The 13,650-nt window shown below is 41.9% G+C and overlaps 1 protein-coding gene across 5 annotated transcripts in view; it reads right to left on the minus strand.

The window, feature by feature from the left end:
* Positions 1 to 13,650, minus strand: part of megf11 (multiple EGF-like-domains 11) — a 302,641-nt gene that overhangs the window by 75,747 nt on the left and 213,244 nt on the right. For all 5 annotated transcript variants that reach the window (XM_078427061.1, XM_078427063.1, XM_078427060.1 and 2 more), the window contains 3 exons: positions 13,364 to 13,610; positions 12,047 to 12,167; positions 7,002 to 7,138 (listed from right to left, as the gene is read on the minus strand). In XM_078427061.1, coding sequence (XP_078283187.1) covers positions 7,002 to 7,138; positions 12,047 to 12,167; positions 13,364 to 13,610 — 505 coding nt within the window. The remainder of the gene's footprint in view (positions 1 to 7,001; positions 7,139 to 12,046; positions 12,168 to 13,363; positions 13,611 to 13,650) is intronic.

Raw genomic sequence — 13,650 nt, forward strand, 5'->3', positions numbered from 1 at the left:
TTTCTCCCATTCTTCTCTGCAGATCCTCTCAAGCTCTGTCAGGTTGGATGGGGAGCGTCGATGCGCAGCTATTTTCAGGTCCGTCCAGAGATTTTCGATCGGGTTCAAGTCCGGGTTCTGGCTGGGCCACTCATGGACATTCACAGACTTGTCACAAAGCCACTCCTGCGTTGTCCTAGCTGTGTGCTTAGGGTCGTTGTCCTGTTGGAAGGTGAACCCCCGCCCCAGTCTGAGGTCCAGAACGCCCTGGAGCAGGTTCTCATCAAGGATTTCTCTGTACTTTGCTCCGTTCATCTATCCCTCGATCCTGACTAGTCTCCCAGTTCCTGCCGCTGAAAAACATCCCCACAGCATGATGCTGCCACCACCATGCTTCACCGTAGGCGGTGCCGCTTGGCATTCAGGCCAAAGAGTTCAATCTTGGTTTCATCAGACCAGAGAATCTTGTTTCTCATGGTCTGAGAGTCCTTTAGGTGCCTTTGGGCAAACTCAAAGCGGGCTGTTATGTGCCTTTTACTGAGGAATGGCTTCCGTCTGGCCATTCTGATTGCTAATTTTGGCCAGGCAGCCAGCTCTATGAAGAATCTTGGTGGTTCCAAAGTTCTTCCATTTAAGAATGACGGAGGCCACTGTGCTCTTCGGGACTTGCAATGCTGCAGAAATTGTTTTATACCCTTCCCCAGAACTGTGACTCAACACAATCTTGTCTCGGAGGTCAACGGACAATTCCTTCGTCTTCATGGCTTGGTTTTTGCTTTGACATGCACTGTCAACTGTGGGACCTTACATAGACAGGTGTGTGCCTTTCCAAATCATGTCCAATCAATTTAATTTACCACTGGTGAACTCCAATCAAGTTGTAGAAACATCTCAAGGATGATCAATGGAAACAGGATGAACATAAGCTCAATTTTGAGTGTCATAGCAAAGGGTCTGAATACTTATGTAAATGTGATATTTCAGTTATTTATTTTTAATTACTTTGCAAAAATTTCTAAACACCTGTTTTCACTTTTTTATTATGGGGTATTGTGTGTAGATTGATGATAAAAAATGAATTTAATCATTTAGAAAATCTATTATCCAACACTGACCTGATTTCCTGCTTAACCTGATATGTAAAAAACAGAGAAGCTTGAACCTGGTGATAATCTGTCTAATTTTTGTGCTTTCTGTCACTGACACTTCCTGCCATGTGGGATCATGAAGAGAGCAGTCTCGTCATATTGGGGGGCAAAGGCCCTAAACTCTGACCTTTTACTGACTCGGGTCAGTCTGAAAGTTAAAATTCATGAAACCTCTGACCCCATGAGTCTGACTTCCTTTCTTGCCCTGGAGAGGGGGAGCTTCTCTGGGCAGAATTAGAAGCAATGACTAAGAGAAATGGACTGAAATTATAGTGGGAATGCTACAACAGTAAAAGCCCAATTCAATCTTCCCCTGATGGAATGCAGGAAAACCCTGATGTGTCTGTTTTAATAAGCATCACCCTAATGTGGCTAATTGATATTCAGAGCCACAATCCAAATTAAATTATTCCCTGGCGCAATAGTAACAATAAATGTCACTTAGTCACGCTGCTGTCTATCCATAGAAGCAACCAATGATCCTTGTTGGAAGCACAGTTGTTACTACCACATGCAGTGAGTTTGACCTCGGCTGCCTTCTGTAATGGAACTATGAAGAAACAAGCTGCATCCATAGAAACCAGATCAAGACATTTCAAAAAAATATATATAATTTCAAAGTCTGGTAAGAATAATCCTGCTTTACATTTAGAAAGATTGCTGAAGGGGTCCTGATTCACCTGGAGAGACAGGGCACATATGTGAGGATGCTATTTGTAGACTACAGCTCTGCTTTCAATACTGTCATCCCCACCAAGCTCACCTTCAAACTCCACCAGCTAGGCCTCAGCTCATCACTATGCAACTGGACCCTGAATTTCCTGTCGGACCGTCCTCAGGCGGTGAGACTGGGCCCCCACCTGTCTTCCACTACCACTCTGAGTAATGGCACACCACTAGGTTGTGTACTGAGCCCCATCCTCTACTCCCTCCTCACACACGACCGTGTTCCTGCATTCACCACCAACACCATCATTAAATTTGCAGATGACACAAAGCTAGTCTGCCCCAACAGATGCTGGTGACTTTCTACCGCTGTACCACAGAGAACATCCTAGCATACCGCATCTCTTTGTGGTATCTCAGCTGCACAGCAGCGGATAGGAGAGCTCTTCAGCGGGTCGTCTCCAGAGCACGGAAGATCACTGGGATGCAGCTCCCAGCCCTGGAGGACATCTATAACACACGCTGCCTCAGAAAATCCACCAGCATCCCTAAGGACTCCACACACCCATGCCACCATCTGTTTGAACTCCTTCCATCTGGCAGACGTTATAAGGCCGTCTAAGCCCGCATCTCCAGACTGAGAAATAGCTTTTTCCCAAGAGCTATAACAGCACTGAATCAAACTGCCGAGTGCCCCCCATAATACCTATTTGTACTTTTACCTTATTTTATATTTTTACTTTTACCTTATTTATTTATTTTTATAGCATCGATACGGAAGTTGCAATCTTAATCTCATTGTACTTGTACAATGACAATAAAGATATTTCATTTTATTTCACCTTTTTCTTACTCTAGTTGTGCTTTGAAAAGCATCCAATCAATTGTCCCAGTTGGGAAGGATTAATATGTAGGAGTGATTGTGAAAAAAAAAGGCCGGCTGGAATGTGAGATCAAATAGGTGAAATCTAGGACAGATTAGTGCAGCAAAGGATGATGTGGAGATGAAGGAATATGGAGGAATGGGCTCTGGCCATCAGCTCATTTTAGGTTCGAAAATTACTTGTGAAAAACATAAAAATGAGAAGTTGGCAGTTTTCAGGACTTTCTTCCCTTCTAACTTTGTCATCAGAAAACAAACACCAGGCACAAACAAATCAGAAAAGTGACAAATGATCTATGGTATCTCATTACCTCTCTGTGCACTGTTAAAGGCATCATACTCATTTATTCAAACAGATTATAAATGTTTAGTTCACTCTAAACACGACAAATAGTCACTGAGGGACTCTGTTAGTGAGTTAAATATCTTTTTCCATACAAACCATAAATCTATTACAACAGTATTAGAGGCTAGACATATTTCAATTACATTATAAATATATGATTACGTGTAGCTCCATTTAGTGGTGAGAATGCACTTGTGATGCTTTCCAACTGCTGAGAGTAGGATTATTGCCAGTAGGGAATACTAAAACAATCTATAATTATCAGTCCAGCTGGGTTAATTCTGTTGGTGCTCACAAAATTAATGAGGCAATTTATGGAAATATTAAGTGCCAGCTGATATGTCTTAGTGAAAAAAAATCAAATAAATTATTGCATGTACAGGATCCTGTATAATAATTGCCAAATATTATTACATTTTTCACAATATTCCTGTTGAATATGTTGCAAGAACTGTGCAATCCCCAGATATTTTCAGCCATTCATAATTAAATCTTTCATCTCAGAATGTTATTGTTTCAGTAAGACTGTAATAGACGATTGACATTGATCCCTTATAAACATCTGATCCCAGAATCACTGACATCAAAATGTATTTGCTCAACTGACTGGACAATTATTCAGTCTCAGGAACTATTGCTGCTACATTACCTCCACACAATTTAAGCCCACACTCCCATCTCCAGACTCTTGGTAGATATAATGAATGACAACCTTTCTGCAGTCAGAATTTTGGCACAACACTAAAATGCAGGCAAATATTCTCCCAAGCATTACATAGGAATACACAGAAGCCACAGATGGGAAAAAAGCCTTCAGATTCTGAATAAGTGGCCTGTGAATGTCATGACAGGTAACACAACTGACTTGTCACTATTTTTCAAGGTAAAAGATGAAGTATGCATCAATGAAAGTGAACAAAGTGCCTCTGTGGTACATTCAATGTTGTGCCTGTTTGCCGTTTCTGACTAGTAAACTATACTTTTTGTTGTGCACTTCTTTCATACTTTATAATCAAACTCTTTTCCACTATAAATTCTAAACCCATCTAAATCTATAATGGAAACTACTGATATAAATGCGTCTCTCTGTAACACCTCGGCTTTGTCTCAGCTTCTCAGCCTAAGAAAAACTCTTACACTTCTTCCAATGTGTGAATTATCATTTAACTGTAAATAATAATCAGTTAACTCCAAACTACTTCAAGGTGTTTTTAACTCTTCAAGGCCTAAAAATACAGTTGGCAGTACAGGTGAAACTCCACTCCACTTCTTCCAGAAATATTTTATAATAATAATTCAATGATTCAATTATACTTTATTGTCACGTGTACATAGGTACAGTGAAATGCTTTGTTTTGCAAATAATCTGGTGAAATTGTACAGCAGACCTCACCTAGGCAGTACACAAGAGTCACTACGTGTTTGGCACCGCAAAGTTACAAAATTTTACTGCCTGCCTGCTGCCGCATGTGGCAGCAGGTGGTCCCCCGCTGGGATCGCCATCTTTGTCGGCGGCTTCCCACTGGGCCCCCCCTTTATTCTCAGCGGAGCGGGTCCACGTACAGTCCATCTCTCTCTCAACTGTCCACCTCACTCTTGGCGGCACGGGTCCTGTCAATGTCGGTGGCTCAGTGCAGAGTTCAGAGACCGCGGTGGGTGTGCCTGGCCCACTGGCGAGTCCGTTCGTGGCGAGCGAGCCCCTGGTTGGCGGTGGAAAGCCAGGCCTGCTGGTGGGCTTGATAGTTAATAATATTAGCAAAACATACAAGGGAAAGTCAGAAGATTATGGTAACATAAGATGGCTTTAGTTCTGTACAGGGTCCTTTTGGAAGTCCAGATACAATCTTGATAAGGCTATCAGAAAAACAAAGAGACACTTACAGTCTAAACTGATGGATGAGACAGATGTTCAGCAACTGTGGCAGAGCTTACATTCCATAATTTCCTACCAAGCAAAACCAATTAGTATCTCAAGTGACAACAAGGCATCACACCTGAATGTGCTCAATGTTTTCTATGCTCAGTTTGAAAGGGAGAAGATCGATGTACCTCCTCATGCCAATTAGCCCCGGTGATACTGTATCTCAGTCACCATGGCTGATGTTAGAAGATCCTCATGAGGGTGATCCCTCGGAAAGCATCTGGCCCTGATGCGAGCACCTGGCTGCATTCTTAAAACCTGCACGGACCAACTAGCTGGACATCTTCAACCTCTCATTACTGAGGTCTGATGTTCCAACCAGCTTTAAAGGATATCAATAATGCTGGTCCCCTAAAATAATAAGGTGACATGCCTCAATGACTGCAACCAGTGACACTAATGTCATTGGTGATGAAGGGCTTTGAGAGGATGGTTATGAGGCATATGAACTCTTGCAATAGTAAGGACCTGGACCCAATATACTTATTTCTGTTGTTTATCGACTACAACTCAATGTTCAACACCTTCATCCCCTCCAAACCTATCTTCAAACTCAGAGAACTTGGTCTCTGCTCATCCCTATGTAATTAGATACTCAATTTCCTGATCGGCAGGTCACAATCAATATGAATTGCCAACAACATTTCCTCCTCGATAACAATGAACACGGGAGTGCCTCAAGGTTGTGTGCTCAGTTTCTTGGTCTACTATCTCTATACCCATGGCTGCGTAGCCAGATACAGTTCCAACAACCATCTTTAAATTAATTCACAATACCACGGTTGTTGGATGAATAACAGTTAACGATGAATCAAACAGAAGATAACAAGAGGGAAAATGAAAATATTTTTGAATGGTGCCAGAACAACGATCTTGCTTCAACGTTAGTATTATTGACTTCAGGAAGGGAAAGGCAGGAATCCACAATCCTGTCTTCATCCATGGGGTGGCGGTGGAGAGAATCAACAGCTTCAAATTCCTGTGTTTTCATATTGCTGAACATCTGTCCTGAGCCCAGCACATTGATGCAATTACAAAGAAAGCTCAGCAATGCCTCTCCTTCCTTAGAAGATTGACGAGATTCAGTATGGCAATGGATTCTCTATCAAACATCTTTAGGTGTACGATGGAGAACATATTGACTAATTGAATCATGACCTGGTTCAGCAACTTAAATGCCCAGAATGAAGGAGATCAAGAAAGTGGTAGATATTGCCCCTCAAGTCTTGACCTCCCCACCAGCGAAGGGATCTATAGGAGGTGTTGCCTCAAGTAGGCAGCCATTATCACATTATTCTTGTCACAATCTCATTTCTCTATTGCCATTGGGAAGAAGGTACAAGAGCCTGAAAAATGTGACGACCAGTTTCAAGAACAGTTTCTTCTTAGCAGTCATCAGGCTCTTAAACATAACACAACACTAACCTGAGCAACTATAATCTTCTATGAACTGTGTCTTTGGTTGCACTACAGACTTTGGTCTTTGCACTATTGTGGTTACAGTTATTAATTTATTGTATTTTTGATTATAATATTATTCCTGTGTTATCACGCCTTGACCCTGCCCTTTTCTCTTGCATTCCCCATTGGATGATGAGAACTATAGGCCAGACTAATATGCCGATCTGTTGAGTGCTAATGCTGCCTTCTTAATACGATTGCACGCAAAATTGCTCAGTTATTATTGAGGCAACACTGGTCAGGTTTCCATCAATGCAATTAGTGTTAAATATTTCGTCTCGGCAATTACTCCAGAACTATTTATGATAGCGTTTGCTGAGATATCTTTAAATAGACCCATTCTAATTTTCAGAGGGATCAGCCTTTGAACTGAGGATTGGGGTGTTCCATCGTTTAAATGCATATCTGATAATGTAATGCATACAGCAGAGGTTGCAGACACATCAATTTTAACCTGCATGGAACAAGGAAGCTAATCATTTTAGTGATTATCGTATTGAGACCAGCAAGGTTCCTCATTCTGTGAGCATTTTGGAAAATCATTGTGTTTTTCTTACACTAGGACACAATAGTGTGGTATGTTGAGAATGTTCTTACCTGTCACCAGCATATCCAGCTATACAATGGCATTTGCCCATCACATGGTCACAATGCCCTCCATTATGGCAAGGGCACACCTGGGTACAATTGATCCCAAATTTACCAAAAGGACAAGGTTGTGCACATACTGACCCCTACAAAAAGGAGAAAGTAAAATTCCATTACAGTTGCACTCTTCAGGGAATCGTCGAGGTATTTGTATAAATAATCTTCCAATATAGTCCAATGTCATACTTTTCAAGGGAATAGTGTGGATCGTCATCAATTTGCACAATAATCTAATGGTATGATTAAATTGGAGCTGATAATAGCAATTTGTTGTGCAGTTTCCTCGGTGCTTCATTTTGTTGTTTTTAACGTGTATAATGTTATTTGTAATGGTTAGAGAGCAAAAATTCAATGTACTCAACATGGCAACATGCACCAATCTTTCCTAAATACATTTTCAGATCCAACGTTGATCTTTGTGACCTTGTACTGTACTTTTCTAATAGAATAATTTAGAAGGTGGCTCAAATAAGTGAGCAAGAAATCTATTCATCGTAGTAATTACTTTAAGATCTAATGATTGCTTTCACCTGTAGCAAGGATAAAATTCTGCTGGAAGCTTTTGCATTTATACCAAGAAATGGGCAAATTCTTCTGCAGAAAGATATAACGTATTGTGATTCTGCACATCATGCTTTACGACAACATCTAGTACATTTGTAGAGTTAAAGGAATTTGCCTTCTGTATACAATTACAATATATCAATTTCATAAAAGCTCAATGTTGAAGATGTCAAAAATTTACAATGAAAGAAATGCTGACAATGCTCAGCAAAACAGTTCTAATGAAAGACCCCTAACCAGAATTGTTAACTCTGCTTTTATCTGCACATTTCCTGTCTGACACACTGTGTAGATCCAGCAATTACTGTTGATACTACAAACTAATTAAAATCAGATTGAATAAACTTTCCTGGAGCAATTCCACTCTATGTCATTGAAGAGTACTTGCCTGCTTTCTGACAAGTAATATAGGCAGCTTGTTGTCATTTCAAATTTAATTCCTGAATTCACATACGCTTTGCACTGAAACTGAACTAGCTTTATAGAAATATATTGTTCAGTATAGCATGCACATGTACTTTTTTTGCTGCACAATTTTATTCTCAGAATTTAATTCAAAGTTTGGATTTTGTGAACCTCAGTGTCCATCCATAATGAAATATTACCCCTGCTAGCTCTCATATCCAGTTCCAGAGATACATTTGGTAGGGAAAAACTGTACCAGATTATTTTGTCAGATCCCTTTTGAAAATAGAAAAATGTAAAAATGCTGGGAATTATCAGGAAGTCAGACAGTATCTGCAGATAAATAGTCATAAAGTCATAGAGTCCTACAGCACAGAAAGAGGCCCTTCGGCCCATCGCGTCCGTGCCGCCCGTTACCAAACACAGTCTAATTTTAATCCCATTTTCCCGCATTTGGACCGTAGCCCTGAATGTTGTAGCATTTCAAGTACCCATCCAAATGCCTCTTAAACGTTGTGAGTGTTCCCGCCTCCACCACCACCCCAGGCAGTGAGTTCCAGACTCCAAGCACCCTCTGGGTGAAAAAGTGCTTTCTCACATCCCCCCGAAACCTCCCTCCCCTTACCCTGTATCTATGTCCCCTCGTTGTTGAACCTTCCACCAGTGGAAGAAGTTCCCCGCCATCTACCTTATCTATGCCCCTCATGATCTTGTACACCTCGATCATGTCCCCTCTCAGCCTTCTCTGCTCCAGGGAAAACAACCCCAGTCTGCTCAGTCTCTCCTCATAGCCGAGGCCCTTCATCCCTGGCAGCATCCTGGTGAATCTCCTCCGCACCCTCTCCAAAGGTATCACATCCTTTCTATAATGTTGTGACCAGAACTGTACACAATACTCCAGCTGTGGCCTCACCAGTGTTCTGTACAATTCCATCATTACCCCCCTACTTTTATATTCGATGCCCCGGCTAATGAAGGCCAGTAACCCATATGCCTTTTTGACCACCCTGTCCACCTGTCCTGCTGCCTTCAAGGACTTGTGTACCTGTACTCCAAGGTCCCTCTGTACCCCTGTCTTCCCTAGGGTCCTTCCATTCATGGTGTACTCCCTCTCCAAGTTATTTCTGCCAAAGTGCATCACCTCGCACTTTTCAGGATTAAATTCCATCTGCCACTGCTCCGCCCATCTGACCATCTCATCTATATCTTCCTGCAGCTTGCAGATCCCTTCCTCGCTATTCACCAACCCCCCTACCTTTGTGTCATCTGCAAACTTGCTGATCATGCCCTGTACGTTGACATCCAGATCATTTATGTAGATTACAAACAGTAAGGGACCCAACACCGATCCCTGCGGCACCCCACTGGACACCGGCCTCCAGTCACAGAAGCACCCTTCTACCATCTCTGCCTTCTGTCACTAAGCCAGTTTTTTATCCATTTTGCCAAGGTGCCCTAGATCCCATGGGCTCTTACCTTCTTGACTAGTTTCCTGTGTGGGACCTTGTCAAAAGCCTTACTGAAATCCATGTATACCACATCCACTGCCCCCATCTACCTCCTTGGTCACCCCTTCAAAAAATTCAATCAAGTTAGTCAGACACGACCTTCCCTTAACAAAGCCATGTTGACTATCCTTAATTAACCCTCGATCCTCCAAGTGAAGACTGATTCTGTCCCTCAGAATCTTTTCTAGCAGCTTCCCCACCACCGATGTCAGACTCACTGGCCTGTAGTTCCCAGGTTTATCCCTACTGCCCTTTTTAAATAATGGCACCACATTAGCTATCCTCCAGTCCTCCGGTACATCCCCCGTTGCAAGAGAGGCTCTGAAAATTTGTGCCAGAGCCCCCGCAATCTCCTCCCTTGCCTCTCTCAGCATCCTGGGATACATCTCGTCAGGGCCCGGAGACTTATCCACTTTTAAGCCTGCCAGAGCCTCCAGCACCGCCTCCCTGTCAATAGCAATATGCTCAAGAACATCACAACCCTCCTGCTCCATTTCTAAGTCCGCATCGCCCTCCTCCCTCATAAAAACAGATGCAAAAAATTCATTTAAAACATCTCCTACATCCTCTGGCTCCACACACAGCTTTCCACTATGGTCCCTGATGGGCCCCACTCTTTCCCTCGTTATCCTCTTACCCTTGATATACTTATAGAACACTTTGGGATTTTCTTTTATTTTGCCCGCTAGTGCTATCTCATGGCCCCTTTTTGCTCTCCTAATTTCTTTTTTAAGAACCGCCCTACACCTTCTGTATTCCTCTAATGATGTCTGTGCCTGAAGTTCTTTATGCCTTCCAAAAGCCCCCCTTTTTTTTCCGAATCAATCCTACTATATCGTTCGACATCCAAGGTTCTTTGGACTTGTTTGTCCCACCCTTGAACTTTAGGGGAACATGCTTCCTCTGTACTTTTTCAATTATTCCTTTGAATGACTCCCACTGTTCTGATGCGGTCCTCCCCACGAGAAGCTGATCCCAGTCCACCAGGGCCAACTTCTGCCTTATCAGATTAAAATCGGCCTTGCCCCAATTTAGAAAATTTCCTCTTTTCTCTGGTCCCTCTTTATCCTTTTCCATTACCACCTTAAATATCACTGAATTGTGATCACTGTCACCAAAATGCTCTGCCACTGACACTTCAGCCACCTGTCCGGCCTCATTTCCCAAGATTAAGTCCAATACCTCCCCCTCCCTTGTTGGACTTTCAACATATTGGCTCAAAAAGCCCTGCTGGATGACCCTTAGGAACTCTGCACCCTCAGGGCCCTTGACACTTTGGCTATCCCAATCAATATTCGGGAAGTTGAAATCCCCTACTATTACTACCCTGTTGTTTTCACACACACCCGAGATTTGCCCTACAAATATGTTCTTCTATTTCCCTCTGACTGTTTGGGGGTCTGTAGTATACACCCAGTAAGGTGCATGCCCCTTTTCTATTTCTCAATTCCACCCAAATAGCCTCATTTGAGGAACCCGCTAATATGTCATCCCTTCTTACAGCAGAAATAGATTCTTTGATTAATACTGCAACACCCCCTCCCCTTTTTCCCTGCTCTCTGTCTTTCCTGAAGATTCTATATCCTGGAATATTGAGCTGCCAGTCCTGCCCTTCCTTCAACCATGTTTCCGCAATGGCAACTATGTCGTACTCCCATGTGTTCAGTAACACCTTCAATTCATCCCCCTTGCTTCCAATACTCCTTGCATTAAAATAAATGCCGTTCAGACTTGCCCTACCCCATTGTGCTGGGGCATTCTTGTTCTGCCTCCCAATCTGACCAGATTTTTCCTCTATATTTTCCTTCTACTCACCCCTTATACTAGCTCCATGCTGTATCCCAACCCCCTGCCAAATTAGTTTAAACCTTCCCCAACAGTGCTAGCAAACCTCCCCGCCAGGATATTGGTCCCCCTCTGGTTAAGGTGGAGACCATCCGGCTTATACAGTTCCCACCTTTCCCAGAAACAGGCCCAATTATCCAGAAAAACGAATCCCTCCCCCCTGCTCCAACTCCTGAGCCACACATTAAACTGCTCTATCCTCCTATTTCTATACTCACTAGCTTGTGGCACAGGGAGTAATCCAGAGATTACAACCTTAGATGTCCTACACTTCAATCCTCTACCTAGTCCTTTTTCTAACTCTCTTCCTAGCCCCCTAAATTCTCCTTTCAGGACCTCTTTCCTTATCCTACCTATATTGTTGGTACCTATATGTACCACGACCTCTGGCTCCTCTCATAACACATAACACATAAAAAAGTGTTAATGTTATAGGTCAATGGTCTCTCAACAGAACTAACAGCCTCTTGAGACTTTAATGTTTTGCAGTGGGAATGCTAAGTTACCAGAGGTGCCATATTTCAAATGAAACATTAAACTGAATATATTATTATGTTATTAGTCACATAAAAAATCACAGAATCATGGATACAGCACAGAAGAAAGCTATTTGGCACGTTATATTTGCTGCCATATTATACCAAAATGTGAAGGAATTTTAGTTTTTTTTACCATCCATCCAGCTGGACAGGAGCACTCTCCAGTAATGTGGTGACATTTCCCACCATTCTGACACGGGCACCGTGACTCACACTGAGGTCCATGACTGCCAGGCGGGCATCGTTCTTCACAGCTGCAGGTTAATAGCAGGTCATTATTGGTGGTCATTGCAATACTGAACCAAACCACCACAAGAGTTTACTAAAAAAGATTGTATTTTTCAGAAAAATCTAATAAAATGAGTATCCCTGTGGGAGAATACAATTGTTGCTGAATACACTGTATACACTGTATATTCTTGAGCAAACATTTACCGTTTGCCTTGGTTTTAATACAGGCAATACTTTTAGTATGATAAACGGATTAAAGGAAAAAAGAAACAAATAAATATTGTGACACATCTGAAGACACATAATGCTTTTTACATGCCAATGTTTAATAACAAGTTTGCCTTTAGTGTTTTATGATGTTGTCAGTAGTATTTGATTGAATCAAACTTAAGTCAGTTTTTATAATTCACAATGTTATATGTGATTGTTAAGGACAGGATCCACAAGAAACAATAGCAGGAGAGTGTGCTCTCGGGGCTATTTTCATGCATGTACGATTATTTTTTTCCATTTATATAATCTTCTTTGGTATTTGAATGCATTGAGCATTCAAGAGTGCAAAACTGAAATTTCTTTCCCATTTCCAAAAGCAACTATGTTTGGTTTAGTGATACAGCATAGAAACAGGCCCTTCGGCCCACCGAGTCCGCGCTGACCAACGATCCTCTGTACACTAGTTACATCCGACACATTAGACAATTTATAGAAGACAATTAACACACAAAGATGGACGTCTTTAGAATGTGGGAGGAAATGGAACACCCGGAGAAAACCCATACGGTCACAGGGAGGACATTAAAACTCTGAAAACTTGAAAAACTGCTTTTCAATATTTAAGGCTCCAGGGATATGTCTATCAATCGTGTGGCTGTATGAAATCGTCATATTAAGTTATTTCATGTTTTAATCTGTGAATTAAAATTGCAATATCAAATTATTCTAGTCATAGTGTCATTTCAGTCAAAGGTTTTTCCATTTAATATTACCCTTGGAAATATATTGTTGTGATACTGGTTTATACACTAACCATCCTTTGTTTTTTTCTGAGTTGAAAATAAATTGTGCAGTGATTCTCACCGCACAAAACATCAACTTTGCATGAGCACAGGAGACTGATTACTAAACAAAATATCACTGCAATATCTGCATATATACACAATATAACCCAAATTGTAATTAGGAACTTTGAAAAATATAAGAAACTTTAACTTGCACTTACAAGGCCCCAGTGTAACCAGGAGGACAGTGGCATTCTCCAGTTTCATGATCACAAGAAGCTGTATTTTGGCATTGACAGTGATACTGACATCCTTTGCCATATGTTCCTTGGTCACAGGGCTCTTCACAGCGCCATCCCTCATATCCATCAGCACAGACACAGGCCCCAGTGATGGGATTACACAAGGCTTTATTCTGACATTGGCAGCGGTTACTGCAGTGTGGTCCCCAGTGTTCACTATCACAACCTACATGGGGGAAAAGAAGAACCATTAAAATAGCAGGAGC

Source organism: Rhinoraja longicauda, chromosome 33 (assembly GCF_053455715.1).
Source record: "Rhinoraja longicauda isolate Sanriku21f chromosome 33, sRhiLon1.1, whole genome shotgun sequence".
NCBI classification, from domain to species: Eukaryota; Metazoa; Chordata; class Chondrichthyes; order Rajiformes; family Arhynchobatidae; genus Rhinoraja; species Rhinoraja longicauda.